Genomic DNA, 19,566 nt, shown 5'->3' on the forward strand with positions numbered 1-19,566 from the left:
AATGATACCGAATTCCTAGCTGCAGACTAGTAGTCAATATCAAAACTTGTTCTTATTAGTATAAGAGTTTAACCACGTGGTATGGTTAAAGATTCAGCAATGTTCTCAACCTTCGTTCTCCCCATGGAGAGAAAACATGGTCTAATGGTCATTTCTTAGAGTTGGCTTTTATTCAGATAGCAGGAAGGGGCTGTCCCATGGTCTCTGACCCAACTGGCTCAGGGCGGTCCTTGGATTTAGTTCAAATACAACAGGGATTTGTATTTTTCTTCATTAAACAGTTCAAAATCATATTACACAATTATACAAACAGTATCATACTCACTCATTCATTTTATACAACAAACAGATGTAAACCTCATATCTGAGGTTATTATATAAACAGCGGTATGGTAATGTAGTCCCACAGTCTCACATGAGTTTCCCACGTGGTGGCCAATAGGTATGTTAATAGCTGGACTCTCCACCGATCCTTTATACTTTTGCAGGAAAATGAAATATGTTCGTACCTCAAGTTCTGTGAGGTGGAAGAGAATATTCCTTTGTCCTGAAAGTTTACCCTCTCTCTTAATACTGTTTGGCCATGAGGATATTCTCAGGAATTTACGACATCTCTCTGTGATCACCACATGGGTTGTGGTAGGACAGGGAGAGGCAGGGAGAGGGGGATGGGGTTTGCACTACCCAAGCAGGCGACGTCATGACACTACTGTATGTCTTAGAGCTGAACCTACTGTATGTTTTAGAGTTGAACCTACTGTATGTTTTAGAGCTGAACCTACTGTATGTCTTAGAGCTGAGCTACTGTATGTCTTAGAGCTGAGCCTACTGTATGTCTTAGAGCTGAGCCTACTGTATGTCTTAGAGCTGAGCCTACTGTATGTCTTAGAGCTGAACCTACTGTATGTCTTAGAGTTGAGCCTACTGTTAGTCTTAGAGCTGAGCCTACTGTATGTCTTAGAGCTGAACTACTGCATGTCTTAGAGCTGAGACTACTGTATGGCTTAGAGCTGAGGCTACTGTATGGCTTAGAGCTGAGTCTACTGTTAGTCTTAGAGCTGAACCTACTGTATGTCTTAGAGCTGAGCTACTGTATGTCTTAGAGCTGAGCCTACTTTATGTCTTAGAGCTGAGCCTACTGTATGTTTTAGAGCTGAGCCTACTGTATGTCTTAGAGCTGAACCTACTGTGGTGTCTAAGAGCTGAACCTACTGTAATGTCTTAGAGCTGGAACTCTGTGTCTGTAGCTGCCTACTTATGAGAGCTGAACCTAACTGTATGATCTTGTAGAGCTGAACCTACTGTATGTTTAGAGCTGAGACTACTGTATGTTTTAGAGCTGGGAACCTCTAGTATTGTCTTAGAGGAAGAGCCTACTGTATGATTAGTTGAACACAGCTGTAGACTGACCTCGTATATTATTTGAGCTAGAACCTACTGCTAATGTCCTTCAAGAGCCTGACCTACTGTAGGTCTACTTTGAGTCTGAATTAGAGTGACCTGAATTCTCATTGAGCTTTGTATGTCTTAGAGCTGAATCTACTGTTTGTTTAGAGCTAACTCTACTGTATGTCTTAGAGCTGAACCTACTGTATGTCTTAAGAGCTGAAGCCTCTGTATGTTCTTAGAGCTGAAACTTAACTGTACTGTCTTAGAGGCTGAATATGTCAGGCCTACTGTTTATGTCTTAGAGCCTCGCCTTCCTGTTGGTGTTTAAGAGCTGAACCTACTGTATGTCTTAGAGCTGAACCTAACTGTTAGTCTTAGAGCTGAGACTCTACTTATGTTTTAGGCTGAGCCTACCTGACGTTATGTTTTAAGAGTCTGAAGCCTACGTAATGTCTTAGATAGCTATGAATACTAGACTGACCTGTAATTTTAGAGCTGACTACTGTATGTCTTAGAGCTGACACCTATGTATGTCTTACAACCGAACTTCTGGTATGTCCTTAAGAGCTGAAAGCTACTGTATGTCTTAGAACTGAACCTACTGTTGTTTAGGCTGATATTCACTGTTATGTGTTAGGAGCTAGCCTACTGTAAGTGTCTTAGAACTGAACCTACTGTTATGTTTAGAGCTGAGCGACTGTTGTCTTACGAGCTGAGCTACTGTATGTTCTTCTGACCACGTTGTCTAGACCGCCTACTGTATGTCTTAGAGCTGAGCCATACTTAGTCTTAGAGTGACCTGTTTCAGCGCTGAGACTGTATTTGGAGCTATGGACAGCTGAAGCTACTGTCATGTTCTAGATGCTGAGCTATGACGCAGTGTAACTGTAGTTGAGGCTGAAGAGGCTACCAACAATATGTATGGCTTAGAGTGAACCTAATGTATGTCTTAGAGCTGAGATACTGTATGGTTTTACGAGCTGAGCACTACTGATGTTCTTAGAGCTGAAGCCCTACTGTAATGCTTAGAGCTAGCCTACTGTATGTCTTTAGAGCTGAACCTACGTATGTCTTAGAGCTGAGCCTAACTGTTAGTATCTTAGAGCTGAGCCTAGACTGGGTATGGCTGTCAGAGCTGAACCTACTTTGTATGTTGTAGAGCTGAACCTACTGTAATGTCTTAGAGCTGACCTACTGATATGTCTTTAGAGCTGGAACCTTCGTAATGTCTTAGAGCTGAACCTACTGTATCGTCTTTAGAAGCGAGCTACTGGTATGTTTTAGAAGCTGAGCCTACGTATGTCTTTAGAGCTGAACGTTCTGTTATGTTTTTGAGAGCTGAACCTACTGTATGTCTTTAGAGCTGAACTATCTGTATGTCTTAGAGCTGAAGCCTTCTGTATGGTATTAGATGATTAGATGTCTTTAGGTGACCTACTGTATTGTCTTTAGAGTGCTGAACCTAACTGTATGTCTTAAGAGCTTGAAAACTCATCTGTATTGTTTTATAGATGCTGAGTAGACTGTTTTGTAACTTGTTATGTCACTGATCTTCTGTTTGTTCTTTAGTTAGCTGAAACTTGTGTGTCTAACTGACTACTTATGCTTAGCTGGAGCCTTCCGTGTATGTCTTAGAGCTGAACCATTGTCTAAGCTGATCCTACGCTTATTGTTTCTTAGCTGAGCTATGTAGTGTTTAGAGTGACTTAGTATGTCTTAGAGTTGAGCCTACTGTAGTAGTCTTAGAAGCTGAACTACTATATGTTATATTCTAGAGCTGAGAGCTATCTGTATGTCTGTTAGAAGCTGAACTACTGTATGTCTGTTAGAGCTGAACTTCGGTTCTGCTAGTATGCTTGAATTCTGTTATGCCTATGAGCTGATACTTCGTATGTCTTATGAGTCTTGAACCTTTATCTGTATGTCTTTAGAGCTGACCTACTGTATGATCTTAGAGCTGAACTTACTGGTATGTTCTAGACGCTGAACCCTACTGTGTAAATGTCTGACCTACTTTAATGTCTAGAGCTATCTCTTTTTTGTATGAGCTTGTAACGATAGCTAGACTAACTACTTGTATGTTCTATAGAGTTCTGAGCTATCTGTATGTTTGTTAGCTTAGCTGAGCACGTTATGTCTTTAGAGCTGATCAGAATGCTTAGCTAGCCTATGGTATGTCTTTTACATGCTGATCGACTACTGTAGTCTTAGAGCTAGCCTATCTGTAATGTCTTAGAGTGTTAACCTACTGTACTTGCTTTAGTTAGCTGGATTCGATGTCTATGAAGCTTGGCTCTTGTAGTTCTTATAGAGCTAGCTACTGTATTTGTCTTAGAGCGAACCTATTGTATGTGTTTTAGAGCTGTAACTCTATTCTTGGTCTAGAATGAAACTCTTATGTTTAGCAGCAAGCTCTACTGTAAAACTAGTTCTAGAGAGCTGAGCCTACGTGTTACGGACTTACTAAGCTTGAGCTAGCAACTGTTAGTTTTTAGAGCTGACCTACTGTATTCTTAGAGCTGAAACCTACGCTTAAGTGACGTCTAGTTGGTCTTACGAGCTGAGCCTATGTTTGGGTCTTTGAGAGCTGAGCTATTGGTATTCTTATAGAGCTGAGCTACTGGCATGTCTATAGGCTGAAGCGGACTTAGTTTAAGCTGAATAACTGTACTGGCTTAGGAGCTGAACCTACCGTATGTCTTTAGAGCTCGAATCAGCTGTATGTTTGAGCTTGAGGCATACTGTAGTTTAGAGCTGAACCTACTGTAAATGGCTTAGAGACTGAGCTACTGTATGTCTAGAAGCTGGAACCTACGGTATTTCTTAGATGATTTTAGTCAGAGCTGAAGCTACCTGTATGTTTGCTGATCCTATATTAGAGCTGAACCTAGTTGCTAGAGTGACTTGTTTCCTTAGAGTTGAAACCTTTCTGTAGTCTTTAGAGCTGAACTATCTGTATGTCTTAGAGCTGTAGCTACTGGTAGTTTTTAGAGCTGAGCCATCTGTAATTGTCTTAAGAGCTGAACCTTCTGTAAATGTTTTAGAGCTGAACTCTGACCTACTGTCTTAAAGAGCTGAACACTGTATCTTAGACTGTTTATGTTTAAGAGCTGAACCGTTTTAGCTAACCTAGTATGTTATAACTGTACTGTTTAAGTGTACGCTTATACGATGCCTACTGTAGCTTAAAGGACACCTTCGTTTTAGGCTCCTTCGGAGTAGCTGAACTTCATGTCAACTGAGTCTTATAGAGCTGAGACACTTAGTAGCTCGTATTCTATGAACCTCTGATAGATTGAGCTGACCATTGTCTTAGACTACTTGTCTGTCAGAGCTGAACCTCGTATGATCTGCTGACGCTATTATGCTAATCCTTTTATGCTAGAGCTGAACCTTACTGTAATGTCCTTGGAGCCTGAACCTTCTGTATGTCTTAGAGTGACTACTGTTATGTCTTGCTAGACGTATGTTTTAGAGCTGAGCTACTGTAGTGTCTTAGAGCTGAACCTACAGTATGGCTTAGAGCTTGCCACTTTGTCCTTACCTGTACTGTTGCTCTTAACTACTATGCTAGAGCTGAACCGCTGACTGTATTAGACAGCCTCTTTACTTATCGACCAGATGCGGAAGGCCTGGATCCTCTGCTTATGTCTTAGAGCATGAACCACGTACTAAGCTAACCTCTGTTGTCTTAGAGCTGAACCTTCTGTAGTACTCTAGAGCTGAACCTACTGTAATGTCTTAAGAGGTGAATCTCATGTATTACTGTAGTGCTCCTGTAGTCAGAGCTGAACCTACTGTACTGGCTCTAGAGCTGAGACACCTACTGAGCTTGAGCTGACTGTTAGTCAGAGCTGAAGCCTACTGTATGTCTTAGAGCTGAGATAACTGGCAATTTACTTAGAGGCTGAGAGTACATTAGTCTAGGCGCTAACTTCTTGTTAGAGCTGAAACCTACTGTAATGTCTTAGAGCTTAGACTGATTTACTGAGCCTACTGTCATGTCTTAGAGCTGAAACCTATGTATGTCTTAGAGCCCTTGAGGCCTACTGTTAATGTACTTAGAGCTGAACTTCTGTTATGTTTAGAGCTGAACCTACTGTATGTTTAGAGCTGACCTATCTGTATAGTGTTTAGACAGCTGACCTACTGTATGTCTTAGAGCTGACCTACTGTATTGTCTTAGAGCTGAACCTACTGTATGCTTTAGAGCTGAGCCTACTGTAATGTCTAAGCTTGAACCTTCTGTAGATGACTCTGTGTACTTAGAGCCTAACCTACTTGTATGTGACTTGACGACGTAGTAGAGCTAGCCTTGTAATGTTTTAAGAGATGCTGAGCCGTACAGTAATGGTCATTAGAGTGACGAACACTACTGTATGTCTTAAGGAGTGCAAGGACTACATGGAGTATGTCTTAAGAAGCTACAACAAAATGAAGAACTTGCAAGGGTAACACAATTTCGCAAGCTATACACCCATGTCCAAAAGAGACCGAATACTACATACCAATGTAGCTAAATGTAGACAAGCTCCTCAATACGAAAGGATAGGACAATGCAAAAAAAATCCGACCCTACGACACAAATGACAGTAGACAGCAAAGGAGCTCATCTATAAACCAACAGGAAAAATCTAGCACGGTGACAAACACCCGCAAGATAAGACGATTCGACACCATAGCTCATTCTACGAGACGAGAGGACAAGGAGACAGAGAGAGACACAAATGAAGACACAAAAAAATGAAGAATGTGAACCGGACTGGACAATGAAAAAATAGGAGAGTAGGGGCTGGAGCGGAGAAGAAAAGCCTAGGAAAAAATAGGAGACAATACACGACGGGGGAACGAGGAAAAGAGCAGAAGAGTGAGAGGAGGCCACGAGCAGAGCAGGAGCAAAGGGCGGTTAGGAGAGCAAACGAGATAAGTGGGAGATTTTATATGATTAGAATTGGTTAAGGCTGAGTACATTTTAGAATGCGGTGGGTAGGACGGAACGTTACTAAAGCTTGTCGGGGAAGCGGGTAGTAAGATGCTAGCTTTGCATGTTATTCGATTCCGGATCTAGGGGCGAAAACATCGGATGTTTGGGTGTCGGGAAGATAGTGGCAAGCGCGGTTGTTAGCGACAAGGGACGCGCAGTGTAGGACGACGCAGAGCTCCACAAAGGTAGACACGTGAGACGACAGTATGGCTAGGCGGAGCTCGGAGAAAAGAGCGCGAGAATGATGCGGGAGACGGGGCCCGTGGTGGACGGGACCACGCAGTGGAAGGCGCTACCGGGTGAAGGACCATAAATGGGTAACCGGAGCCTGACTGTTGGCGCTTAGAGCTGAGACCTACTGTATGTTATTAGAGCGATGAGATATTCGAGTAGTTACGGAGAGACTGTTAATTGTGACTTAAGACGCTGATAACCTAAGCTGTAGAGCTTTGAAATTGAGATGAGCACTGAGACTACTGAGTGTAGTAAGTACACTATAGTCGTCTACGAGCTGAAAACATTAGTACCTGCTCTAACCTGATAGTTGTAAGCTAGAACTCACCTGAGATTATATTGTCTTAGAGCTAGAACAGTTGCGAGTCAGTTAGCAAGATAGTCTTAAAGAGCTAGAACCTACCAACTGTAAGTGTCTTAAGAGCTGACATAACTGTAACTGCTCTTTAGGAGCTGAGGCTATGTGATGACTCTTTAGAGCATGGAGCCTACTGGTTCGTCCTGTAGAAGGCGTGAGAAAGTCGACTAGTATGGTCTATGAAGAGACCTGACCTGAACTAAGAGATGACTCAGAAAGACTGAGGCACTAATCATATCCTAGCACGCTCCAGCACCTACTGTGTATGATCTTAGACTGAAGACGATACTGTATGTCTTAAGAGCTGAAACCTACACTGGTAAGTGATCTTTAGAGCTGGACCCCTACCTGGGTATGTCTTAGAAGTAGAAAAACCTTACTCACTGTAAGGTGTTTCGAACTGATTACTACTGTATGTCCTTAAAGCATTACAAAGCTGAGCACTGTAACGAGTACAAAACGTGGTCTTTAGAAGCTGTGACACCAGAACTGTAGTATCTCTTAGAGCGTGCGAGAAACGAAACAGAACTAGCTCGGTAGATTGTTTAGCTGAAACCTACACGTTAAGTAAATTCTTATTGAGCTGAGACTATCTCGCTGTAGGTCTACCCTATAGAGTGGCTAATCACACTGTATAGGCGTCTTACATGCTGGACTACTGTAATGCTGTAGAGCTGAAACGCATAGCCATGTGAGATCTTTCACAGAGCTGAAGAGTACTAGATATGATTACTTTAGAGACTTGAGCTCTACTGATAGATATGCTTCTTAGAGCTTGAAACTAGCGATGTATAGGTTAGAGCTGAGCTGACTGCTAAAATTGATGTCTTAAGGAGCTGAATTAAACGGATAACTGTATGTATTTAAAGAAGCTCGACCAATATATGAGAACTGTCTTAGGACTGGAACTACTGTACTGATTCTAGAGCTGAAACCTATACCACTGTATGTTTTTAGGGAGCTGAACCTCTTATGGTTATGTTTTAGAGCTGAACCTACTGGTAGACTGTACTTAGAGCTGAACCTTCGTGTATGTTTAGAGCTGCAATACTGTATGTTCTTAGCAGCTGAACCCTACTGTATGTCTTACGAGTGAGCTACCTGTGAATGTTTTAGAGGATACACCCTCACTGTATCGAAAGTCTGTAAGAGCATGAATGCCTGATATGTAAGTATTTAAGACTGAAATCACTGTACATCGTACTGCGACATTTAGAGCTAAAAGAACTACTGATGACAGTGTCTTTAGAAGCTAGAGACATACAGACTGGACTTGATTAAGAGCTTAGCCTCACGAGTTGTCTTGAGTATGATCACTGATGTCATGAATGCTTAGAGCTTGAAGCCTACTGTATCGTCTTATAGAAGAGCTTGAACACGATACTGTAATGTCTTGAAGAGACTGAGCACCTATCTGTCAATGTCACTACGTAGAGAGCAAACCTAACGAGTAATGTCTATAGAGCGCGAAACCCTTGACTGAGAATTTTAGGATGCTGAACTACTGTATGTCTGTAGAGCTGACACCTACTGATATATCTTGAGCTGAACCTAAATGTAATGGTCTTAGGAGCTTGAGAGCTAGCCTCTTATCTTTAAAGAAGCATTGAGCAGTATACATTTAAAATAGTATCTATAGAAGGTGAGACACTCACACTGATAAGAATCTTTAGAAGTTGAGCTACCCTACATAATATACCTATTAGAGCCTCGAGCATACTAAATTATATCTTAGAGCTGAGGACAGAACACTACTCACCTATGTTCGAGTCTGGAGCAGATTAACTATGATTGTTAGGTGTGACAGTTGATACCAACAATAAACAATCAAGAGTCACATCAATCAGGGATTCCTCTGTCGCATAATGTTGGACAGTGATAGCTATAGTCGTTGGGTGGTGTTATATATTAGATGAGTAGCAGAAACCGTTCCCTAATCAACAGTGTCAGTGTATCCAAAATTATCGCATCAACAACAAGATATGTTTCAATGTCTGGAAAATTACCTAGATATTACCCAGCGGTTTATGGAACTTCATACACAGTTGAAGTCGGAAGTTTACATACATTTAGGTTGGAGTCATTACAACTCGTTTTTTAACCACTTCACACATTTTGTTAACAAACTATAGTTTTGGCATGTCGGTTAGGACATCTACTTTGTGCATGACAAGTAATTTTTCCAGCAATTGTTACAGACAGATGATTTGACATATAATTCACTATGTATCACAATTCCAGTGGGTCAGAAGTTTACTACACTGAGGTTGACTGTGCCTTTAAACAGCTTGGAAAATTCCAGAAAATGACGTGATGGCTTTAGAAGCTTCTGATCGGCTAATTGACATCATTTGAGTCAATTGGGAGGTGTATCTGTGGATGTATTTCAAGCGCTACCTTACAAACTAGTGCTCTTTGCTTGACAATCATGGGAAAATCAAAGGAAATCAGCCAGACCTCAGAAAAAAATTGTAGACCTCCACAAGTCTGGTTCATCCTTGGTCAGCAATTTCCAAACGCCTGAAAGTTACCACGTTCATCTGTACAAACAATAATACGCAAGTATAAACAATGGGACCACGCAGCCGTCATACCGCCCAGGAAGGAGACACGTTCTGTCTCCTTATAGATGAACGTACTTTGGTGCGAAAAGTGCAAATCAATCCCAGAACAATAGCAAAGGACCTTGTGAAGATGCTGGAAAAAAAACAGGTAGAAAGTATCTATATCCACAGTAAAACGACGTCCTATATCGACATAACCTGAAAAGACTGCTCAGCAAGGAAGAAGCCACTGCTCCAAAACCACTCCGAAGCCACTGCTAAAAAAGCCAGACTACGGTTTGCAACAGCACATGAGGACAAAGATCGTACTTTTGGGGGAAATGTCCTTTTGTCTGATGAAACAAAATAGAACTGTTTGGCCATAATGACCATCGTTATGTTTGGAGGAAAAAGAGGGAAGCTTGCAAGCCGAAGAACACCATCCCAACCGTGAAGCACGGGGGTGGCCAGCATCATGTTTGTGGGGGTGCTTTGCTGCAGGAGGACTGGTGCACTTCACAAAATAGATGGCATCACGGGGAAAGACAATTATGTGGATATATTGAAGCAACATCTCAAGACATCAGTCAGGAAGTTAAAGCTTGGTCGTAAATGGGTCTTCCAAATGAACAATAACCCCAAGCATACTTCCAAAGTTGTGGCAAAATGGCTTAAGGACAACACAGTCAAGGTATTGGAGTGACCATCACAAAGCCCTGACCTCAATCCTATAGAAAATTTGTGGGCAGAACTGAAAAAGCTTGTGCGAGCAAGGAGGCCTACAAACCTGAAGGCTACCCAAAACGTTTGACCCAAGTTAAACAATTTAAAGGCAATGCTACCAAGTACTAATTGAGTGTATGTAAACCTCTGACCCACTGGGAATGTGATGAAAGAAATAAAAGCTGAAATAAATKATTCTCTCTAATATTATTCTGACATTTCACATTCTGAAAATAAAGTGGTGATCCTAACTAGGATTAAATGTCAGGAATTGTGAAAAACTGAGTATATAAATGTATTTGGCTAAGGTGTATGTAGAATTCCGACTTCAACTGTATATATATGTATATATATAATCATTCAGTGGTATTTTAAACCCAATGCATCTCCTTTATCTCCAGCTCCAACCACACAAACAGTATCTCCTAAATCTTCTCTCTCTTAGCTGAGTGGGAGTCATAGCTAACTACGCCATACAGTATACTAACCTCTGATTGGCTTCTGATTGATGCCCAGGTTTGCCCGACGTGGACTTCCTGTACCCCCTCCCTCCTCTCTCCTGTCCCCCTCCGTCCTCCCCAGGATCCCGAGGTACTGAGCTGGCCCGTTTGGAGCCGTGCTGGCGGTCAGGGTGGTCCTCGCTGCGGCTACGTCTCAAACGGCCCTGCCGGCCCGGCTCGCTAATGCTCTTACTGCGACAGATCTTCTGGATCAGGCTCTGGGACACGGCCTCGTCYAACCGCTGTCGGTGCTTCTTGGGGATGAAGATCCTGGTGAACATGGTGAGAGAGGGACCAGCATGTGAGATGAAGGGAAAGTAGGGGAAAAGGTGGAGGGGTGAAGAGGTGGAGGTCCCTCTGGATCTAAGGGAGGGTACCACCAGGTAGACTTTAGCAGTCACCCCTCAACAGTCTGTGTCACCTCTGCCCGGAACAAGAGGTAAGAGAGGAATCAGAGAAAAACAAGGATGGTGTAGATCTACGGAGATCCCCGGGAACCAGAAGATGTTACTAGAAACCTCAGAGAACACCCTCAGCAGTCTGCATCAACTCTGGTGCCAAAAACCACACCACTCATACCAAAGCCCTGGTCTGAGATTCAGAGGAAAAAGTCAGAGCTGGAACTGAGAATCAGGCATCCAGGATGGAGAAGAAAATCCATGCAGCTGAATACAAATCACTGTTGACTTGGTGAAGTAGATTCATCATAAAATCATACTTAGAAATCCATAGATTGACAAAAACTAAACAAACACACTTCTTCTTAAAAGTCTTTATCTTTCCATTTAGCCACTGTAGTCCATGGATACAGAGGAGAGGTTAGATGGATAGAGAGAGAGATTTCTATAGAGCCAGTCAGTGAGGCAGCCCTCTGTGCAGTGGCGTCATTTGCTACAGTGTGGATTCTCACTGCTGCAGCATGAGATACCAATACAGCAACAGCAAAGGTGTGGGAGTAAGCAATATATAACTCTACCACCTCTCTCTCCCCTTTCTTCTTCCCACTCTCTCTATCATCCCACTCTCTCTCCCTCATTCTGTCTGTCTGTCTGTCTGTCTGTCTGTCTGTCTGTCTGTCTGTCTGTCTGTCTGTCTGTCTGTCTGTCTTGTCTGTGTCTGTTGTCTGTCTGTTCTGCTGTCTGTCTGTCTGTCTGTCTGTCTGTCTGTTCTGTTCTGTCTGTCTGTCTGTCTGTCTGTCTGTCTGTCTGTCTGTAGAGCAGAGGAGATGTGAGGGAGATGATACGAGGTGAAGACTATCATTTCCATCGTGTAGAACAACACTGATAACCATCAGTCTGGTCTGTTTGTCTTTAGTAACATAACCAAAGAGAATAGTTGTGCATGTTCATCCTAGAAACTGATGATGTGCTAATTGAAGAGTAAAACATAGGGTCATCACAGCCACACTGAGATGGAAAAAGCAACAGCTGACGATGAAAACAACTCATTCAGTGATCAGGAACAGCCAAGAGGGCAGCACAGCAACCCCCCCCCCCCCCCCCCCCACACACACAAACAAACACACACAACCACACACACACACACCACCACACACCACAACACAAAACACACCACACACACACCACCCCCACACACACACACACCACACACACACCACACACACACCACCCACCCACACACACACACACACCACCCACACACAACACACACACACACACCACCACACACACACCACCCACACACACACACGTACAAACACACACACACAGACACACCACAGGCACACACACACAGAGACAGCTGACAGCTGGTTAAAACAGGAACTTGTGTGAACAACATCGCATCAATACAGATGGATTGTTAATGGAATTCAAGCAAATTACATAATCCAACACAGATCATGTGCGTACATATAAATATAATTAATTAAATAGATCAACGATTGAATATAATGATAATAATAATTATAACTGTAATCAGATTGAGATAAAACACAGAGAAAATGTATCATGCTGGTGATTCAATGTGTCATCCCTGGCCCTTCAGTGTGTCACCCTGGCCCTGGTATTGTTGACCCCTCTGAGTATCTCCTAGTTTTGTTCCCATGATTAGATTAATCAGATGACGAGTGGCCAGACATAATTTATAATGTAGTGGAGAAATTACGGGAACCAAACTAACTGGCCACGTAATTATTATATATATATATGAGAGAGAGAGAGAGAGAGAGAGGAGAGAGAGAGAAGAAGAGAGAGAGAGAGAGAGAGAGAGAGAGGAGAGAGAGAGAAGAGAGAGACGAGAGAAGAGAGAGAGAGAGAGAGAGAAGAGAAGAGAGAGAGAGAGAGAAGAGAGAGAGAGGAGAGAGAGAACTTGCAGAAGCACATGTAAAAAATGAACTAGCTAATTATGCAGATAAAAACAAGCTGGGCAGCTAAATCCAGCAAATACGACACAGAGAAGTTCTTCAGAGACAATAAGGATTCTAGCCACCACAGGGGAATGCTCTGCTAATTAACCATGATTATTTCACAGTGCTACTGAGTTATCCAGACACATGGAGATATATTTAGAACTCTTGCTGGTCTATGGAAAGTTATTTGTGGACACTTATCAGAACTGTGGTTCATTATTGTTGCGCTGTACTTAGGCAGCAACATTTAGCTTGGTCTCTCACCAAACCACACAGTTGCTCTCTCTCTACTAACTGTCTATGTTTCTAGCCATACCATCTGCCATCCTTGTGTCATTCAGTGATATTTCTGAGAAAACCTCATCCGCCACCACTACAACTTAATTTCACTGTGAAATGCAAGGTTCTCTTTCCAAACAGCCGCCTCATCATAAAAGTTGTGGAAACTGTCTTACCTTTGGAACTAATTGAGATTTCAACTAATATGACCTAATTTGCAGCAGAGTAGAGTGGTGCTCTATAATAATCTAAGACGGGTGGAGGGATCTCTCCAAAGGGAGGAATGACGAGCAGAAATCTAACTGGAAGACCTCAATTTATATCTATTCCAGATGTGAGAGACTGTCGCCATTTCTTGCTTTGCTTTGCCACACGCCTGCCTGACTCTGCCTGACTGCCTGACTGCCTGACTCTGCCTGACTGCCTGACTCTGCCTGACTGCCTGACTGCCTGACTCTGCCTGACTGCCTGACTCTGCCTGACTGCCTGACTCTGCCTTACTCTGCCTGACTCTGCCTGACTGCCTGACTCTGCCTGACACTAAACGACCGGTGAACATTAAAGGTTGAGCGGAGAGATTTAGGATATCATTATGTGGTTTAAAAACCAGTGACTAGGGTCACTGTGTCGCTGGTCAATGGCCATCAGACACAGAGGTTGGACAGAAAGTCAATAAACAAGGTCAGTTTCTCTGATATCACATTATGGAACGTCAACATCTACACTCTAAAAAGAAAAGGTACCTGGAGTGTCCTTTAGGGGTTCTTCAAATTGAAACTGTAGGGGGAACCCCTATAAGTTCTTCAAAGAACCCCTTTTAAAACCTCTTGACACTACAGGGGGTGCTGTTTCAACTTGGACATTTATCGTTCCCAAATTAAACTGCCTCGTACTCAATTCTTGCTCATACAATATGCATAGTATTATTACTATTGGATAGAAAACAATCTCTAGTTTCTAAAACCGTTTGAATTATGTCTGTGGGTGAACCAGAACTCTTTCTGCAGCGAAATCCATGACAGGAACTGCGAAGGTCTGAAAACGAGGCTCTGTTCTCAGATCAGTTTAAAGCTCTGTATGTATCCTATGGGTCGAACATTGAACTGCACCCGCCTTCCCTGGATGTCAGTAAACCAATTGAGAATTGGAAGAGTGTCTACGTTAGTTCTCAGAGCTTATAAAAGGCCATGGACGAAGTGAGCTTCTTTTCGGTCGTTCTGTCATTGGTGCAAAGCAAGACCTCAAGATGGCTTTTGAAACGCTCAGGTTATCGGCCTAGCTATTCCGCTGTAATTTAATTTCGATATAGTTTTAGAAAACATCATAACGAAGTTATTTTAACCGAGTTATATCAGTTTATTGCGCAGTTATATTGCTATTTTCGGAATTTTCCTTAGTATTGCGTTGTTGGGGATTTGGCTATTGTGGCCACATAGCTTTGTTAGCTGCTAATCCGAAGTTGAAGACGACGTTTTACAACCAAGCAACGATTCTTTTGGACCAAAGGACACCTTGCCCAAGATTCTGATGGAAAGCTTCGTCGCAAAAGTAAGAGCTATTTATGATTGTTATTCCGTATCTTATGTTGGAAAAATGTAAAACGCTTTGTCCGCCATTATTGCGGCAACTAGTCTGGCCTGTAACGCACACTGTATGTCTAGGTAACGTAATTTTCAAAATCTAACTCCCCAGCGGTTTGCATTAATAACTAATGCATCTTCATTTTGCTTGTCCAACCTGTATTTTTTTTCAATTCTAATCGATAATAATCGTAAACTTAGCTGCCTTCTCCAAGATGGCGCAGGCCAGAAATGCGTGAACCTGTTGCCACTGACACATTGTATAAACCACGAGTTTCGTTGCTGCTAAATATGCACATTTTCGGAACCAAAACCTATATGCATTGCTGTAAATAGATGCTACAGGACTGTATCTGCACAAAAGTATATCAAGGTTAGTCAAAAATTATATATCTTTTGCCTGTATTGTTACTATCGCTACCTGTGCTGCCTGGTAACTTGCTTGTGTTTCTGGCGTATTTGCGCTAAAAGCTAAATTATAATTGCTATATTGTTTTCGCTGTTAAAACACTTTTAAAAAATCTACACTATTGCTGGTATTCACAAGATGTTGGGCTTTCATTTTGCGTACGCTGTTTGTATTTTTTCAGAAATGTTTTAGATGAGTAATTTAGGTAATTTGACGTTGGTCTCTTAATTTATTTGGCAGCTTCGGCACTATTTTTCAGAAAATTGCAACTGCAATGTAGGAACTGTGATTTTATACCTGAAATATGCACATTTTCTAAAAAAATACATATGCTATACAATAAAATATTGTTTATCAGACTGTTCATTTCTTATGAAAGTTGTTTCTTGGTTTAAGTGGCTATAAAAACTCTTTATTTGTCGAATTTGTGATAGCTACTTGATGGAGTAAAAACTGGTGGAGTAAAAAAAAGTGGTGTCTTTTTTGCTAACGTCTTAGCTAATAGATTTTACCATATTTGTGATCTTCCCTTAAAACATTTTTAAAAAAATCAGAAATTGATGCGGTTACAAGATGGTGTATCTTTCATCTGGTGTTCTTGGACTTGTGATTTTAATGATATTTAGATGCTAGTATTTCACTTTTGTGACGCTTATGCTAGGGCTATGCTAGTCAGCTTTTTTACTGTGGGGGTGCTCCCGGGGATCCGGTGTTTGGGAGGAATTAGAGTTTTAAGTGAATCCTCAAAGAACCTTTTGAAGAAACCTTTTGGGTACATTTAACTAACCCCCCTCCCCTGTATTATTTATTCTTAATAATACTGCATAACAATAACACAATATTTTAGTTATAGTGATTTATTATTGATTTAGTGGCAAAGCAGATTACAAAAAATTCAAAATCTGGATTTGTCTGGCCACTAGGGGTCCATTTCGACATAGTCCAGATTTCGGTCCTCCCAAATTAAAACTGCCTCGTTACAACAATTCTTGCTCTACAATATGCATTATTTTATTAGTATTGGATTAGAAAAACATTCTCTAGTTTCTAAACCGTTTTGAATTAATGTCTGGGGTTGAAACAGAAACTCGACTTTAGAGCGATTTTTATGTGGTGGTATGTCAGAATTCAGAATGTTGTACTGGCTTTGTTTCTGAGAAATCTGTTGTATTAATTTGGCCTTGTTCCTCTAATTGTTGAATGCACTCATACGCCTTCCCCTGGTGTCAACGAATAGGGAGACTTTGAAATTGGGAGTCTTCGTGTGTAATTACCCAAAGTTGGTATAAATTGATGGAATCACGGTGGCATTCTTTTGGATCTGCGCGTTGGGCGCGAAGAGGAGCTTTTGCATATCGTTTGTTGGAAAGCTCTGGTTTTAGCTCCTAGATAATTCCGGTCATGTTTTTTTCCCGATATAAGCTTTTAAAGAATCCATAATCTTGTTATTTTTGACCGAATTATTTCAGTTTTATTATCAGTTTATTCGATTTCTGCATTTCTTTGTGGACGCACTTTTCAAGAGCTGAACTTTCCACTGTACATGCCGAAACGTTTAGGTGGCCATTTCACAGGAACAGGCACATCTTTCGACCAAAAGACGATTAGACCCGAGAAAGGGAACATTGCCCCAAGATTTCTGATGGAAGCTCAGCTAATAGTATAAAGAACTAAATTTATGCTGATAAAATCTTTTCTGTTGAAAAATGCGTCAAACGCATAGCTGCCATTTTGGGGGTGGTAGCTTCGCTTTGGCGCAACGCAGTAGGTTAATTTTAAAAATGTAATTCAGCGATTGCATTAAGAACTAATTTGGTCTTTCAAATGCTGTCCACGCTTTATTTTTTAGTCATAAGTTATGATTATTTTAATGATTAGACTTAAGTCACTCTCCAAGATGGCGCCCGACATTTTCTTTGCCCCAGTTTACTACTTTTCTCATTGTAGTAACCACGATTTGGGGATGCTAAATATGGACATTTTCGAAACAAACTCTATATGCATTGCTGTAATATGATGTTACCAGGGACTGTTCATCTACAGAATTCTTGAGAAGGTTAGTGAAAAATAATTATATATTTGGTGCGGATAACTGTTATCACCCCTGCATGATTCAACTGCTTGGGGTGATGTTAGCTCTGTGGTTATGCTAATATAACGATATATTGTGTTTTCGCATGTAAAACCACCTTAGAAAATCTGAAATATTTGGTCTGAGTCACAAGATCTGGTCTTTTCGATTGCTGTAAGTGTGTATTTTTCTGAAATGTTTTTAGGATGATATTTTGGTAATTTGACGTCGTTCTGTAATTATTCGGCTGCTTCCAAACGCTATTTCATGCAGGCTGCAATGTTACAACTGTGATTCTATTACCTTGAAAAATGCACATTTTGCTAAAAAAAAATATCCTATACCATAATATAATGTTATCAGACTGTCATCCTTATGAAAGTTGTTTCTTGGTTAGTGGCTATATATATCTTTATTTAGTCGAATTAGTGATAGCTACTGATGCAGGAAAAAAATGGTGGACAAAAAAAAGTTGTGTCTTTTGCTATGGTGGTTAGCTAATAGAAATACATATTTTGTCTTCCCTGTAAAACATTTAAAAAATCGGAAATGATGGCTGGATTCACAAGATCTGTATCTTTCATTTGGTGTCTTGGACTTATGATTTCATGAACATTTGATTATATGATATCCCTGTGGCTTTAGGCTAGGCTATGCTAGTCAGCTTTTTTGATGGGGGGGATCCCGGATCCGGGTTTGTGACTCTATAAAGGTTAAACTCCCAGCATGTGGATGTTAATGTGTTGATGTTCTCCGTGTCCATAGTCAGAATGATTTTTCAGTGCATGGTGATTGAACAGGTTTCCTGTTATATTCATCAGAGGTGTAGGGAGGGGGAAGTCTTTGAATCCAAAAAATAGTAATTATACAGATGTTTAACAAAACATGCACACCACCGTATTCATACCTTGGTTTTTGTGGTAAATTTGAATGAAAAAAAACCTGTTTTGACAATGGRTTTCCTACACATACCTTGTATATGGGATATTCATTGAAGAGGTAAGGGAGGAGGATGCTAGATGTGATCTGCATAACATACCAATACCAATTGACATACCTTTGTATGCCTCCTCGTCTGTATACCTGCAGACACAGACACAAAAGTGAGCAGTTCAGTCATCTGCACCCAATACAGCTAGCCTTCAACATATTCTTCTAGCCTACAGTACATACTCTTACCTCTTTATTGATTGATATACATTGAATGGTTTCCATTTTCTATTTTAGAAAGATTTGCACAAATATGAAAAGATAGATGGTATCATCATAAAACAACATCAATTTAGATCATACAAGGGACAAACCTTAAATTGAGGAGATCTTTACATTTTTCAGTTAAGTGACTGCACCTGCTGTCCTTTGAAATTCAAATCCAAAAATGTTTCAATTGGACAGTTAGGTTCCTGCAAGAACCCCCACCAACTAAGGAGGTTCCTCGATGAACCCCACCTCCTATGGGGTTCTTAGAAGAACCTTTTGGGGGGAGTTTTCATTGCCAAGAACCCTAAGGTTCTTCAAAGAACTTTGAGGATCTTAGAAGAACCCTTGTTGAACCCCTCATTTTAGAGTGTATAATATCTCTATATTAGATCTCTACAGTAACATCATAGGCAACCAACAGTACACAAGAATATTGTATTCTATTGCCAATTTTCCAGTCAGCTACCAACACTAAGATCAGACAGCCTTGGTTTGTCATAACACCTGTGACCAGTCTTTTACCCACGGCATGCAAACAATCAGAAAGGAAAGGAGAGCTCTAGAAACAGATGTTTGTCACTCTTTGCATTGCTGCCTGTATCTCCTACCTAGATAGATATACGCTGAGTGTACAAAACATTAGGAACACTTTTCCATGACATAGACTGACCAGGTGAATACAGGTGAAAGCTATGATCCCTTATTGATGTCACCTGTTAAATCCACTTCAATCAGTGTAGATGAAGGGGAGGAGACAGGTTAAAGAAGGATTTTTAAGCCTTGAGACGATTTAGACTTTGTGTATGTTGGCCATTTGGAGGGTGAATGGGCAACACAAAATATTTAACTTCTCTAGGGTAGGGGGCAGCATTCTGAATTTTGGATGAAAAGCATGCCCAAATTAAGCTGCCTGCTTCTCGGGCCC

The 19,566-nt window shown here is 41.2% G+C and overlaps 1 protein-coding gene across 1 annotated transcript in view; it reads right to left on the bottom strand.

The window, feature by feature from the left end:
- Positions 1-19,566, bottom strand: part of LOC111977982 (delphilin-like) — a 67,635-nt gene that overhangs the window by 33,154 nt on the left and 14,915 nt on the right. Inside the window, exon 6 of the mRNA XM_070448718.1 lies at positions 10,720-11,001. Within this exon, the coding sequence (XP_070304819.1) occupies positions 10,720-11,001 (282 nt within the window). The remainder of the gene's footprint in view (positions 1-10,719; positions 11,002-19,566) is intronic.

Source organism: Salvelinus sp. IW2-2015, linkage group LG18, assembly GCF_002910315.2.
Source record: "Salvelinus sp. IW2-2015 linkage group LG18, ASM291031v2, whole genome shotgun sequence".
Classification (NCBI taxonomy): Eukaryota; Metazoa; Chordata; class Actinopteri; order Salmoniformes; family Salmonidae; genus Salvelinus; species Salvelinus sp. IW2-2015.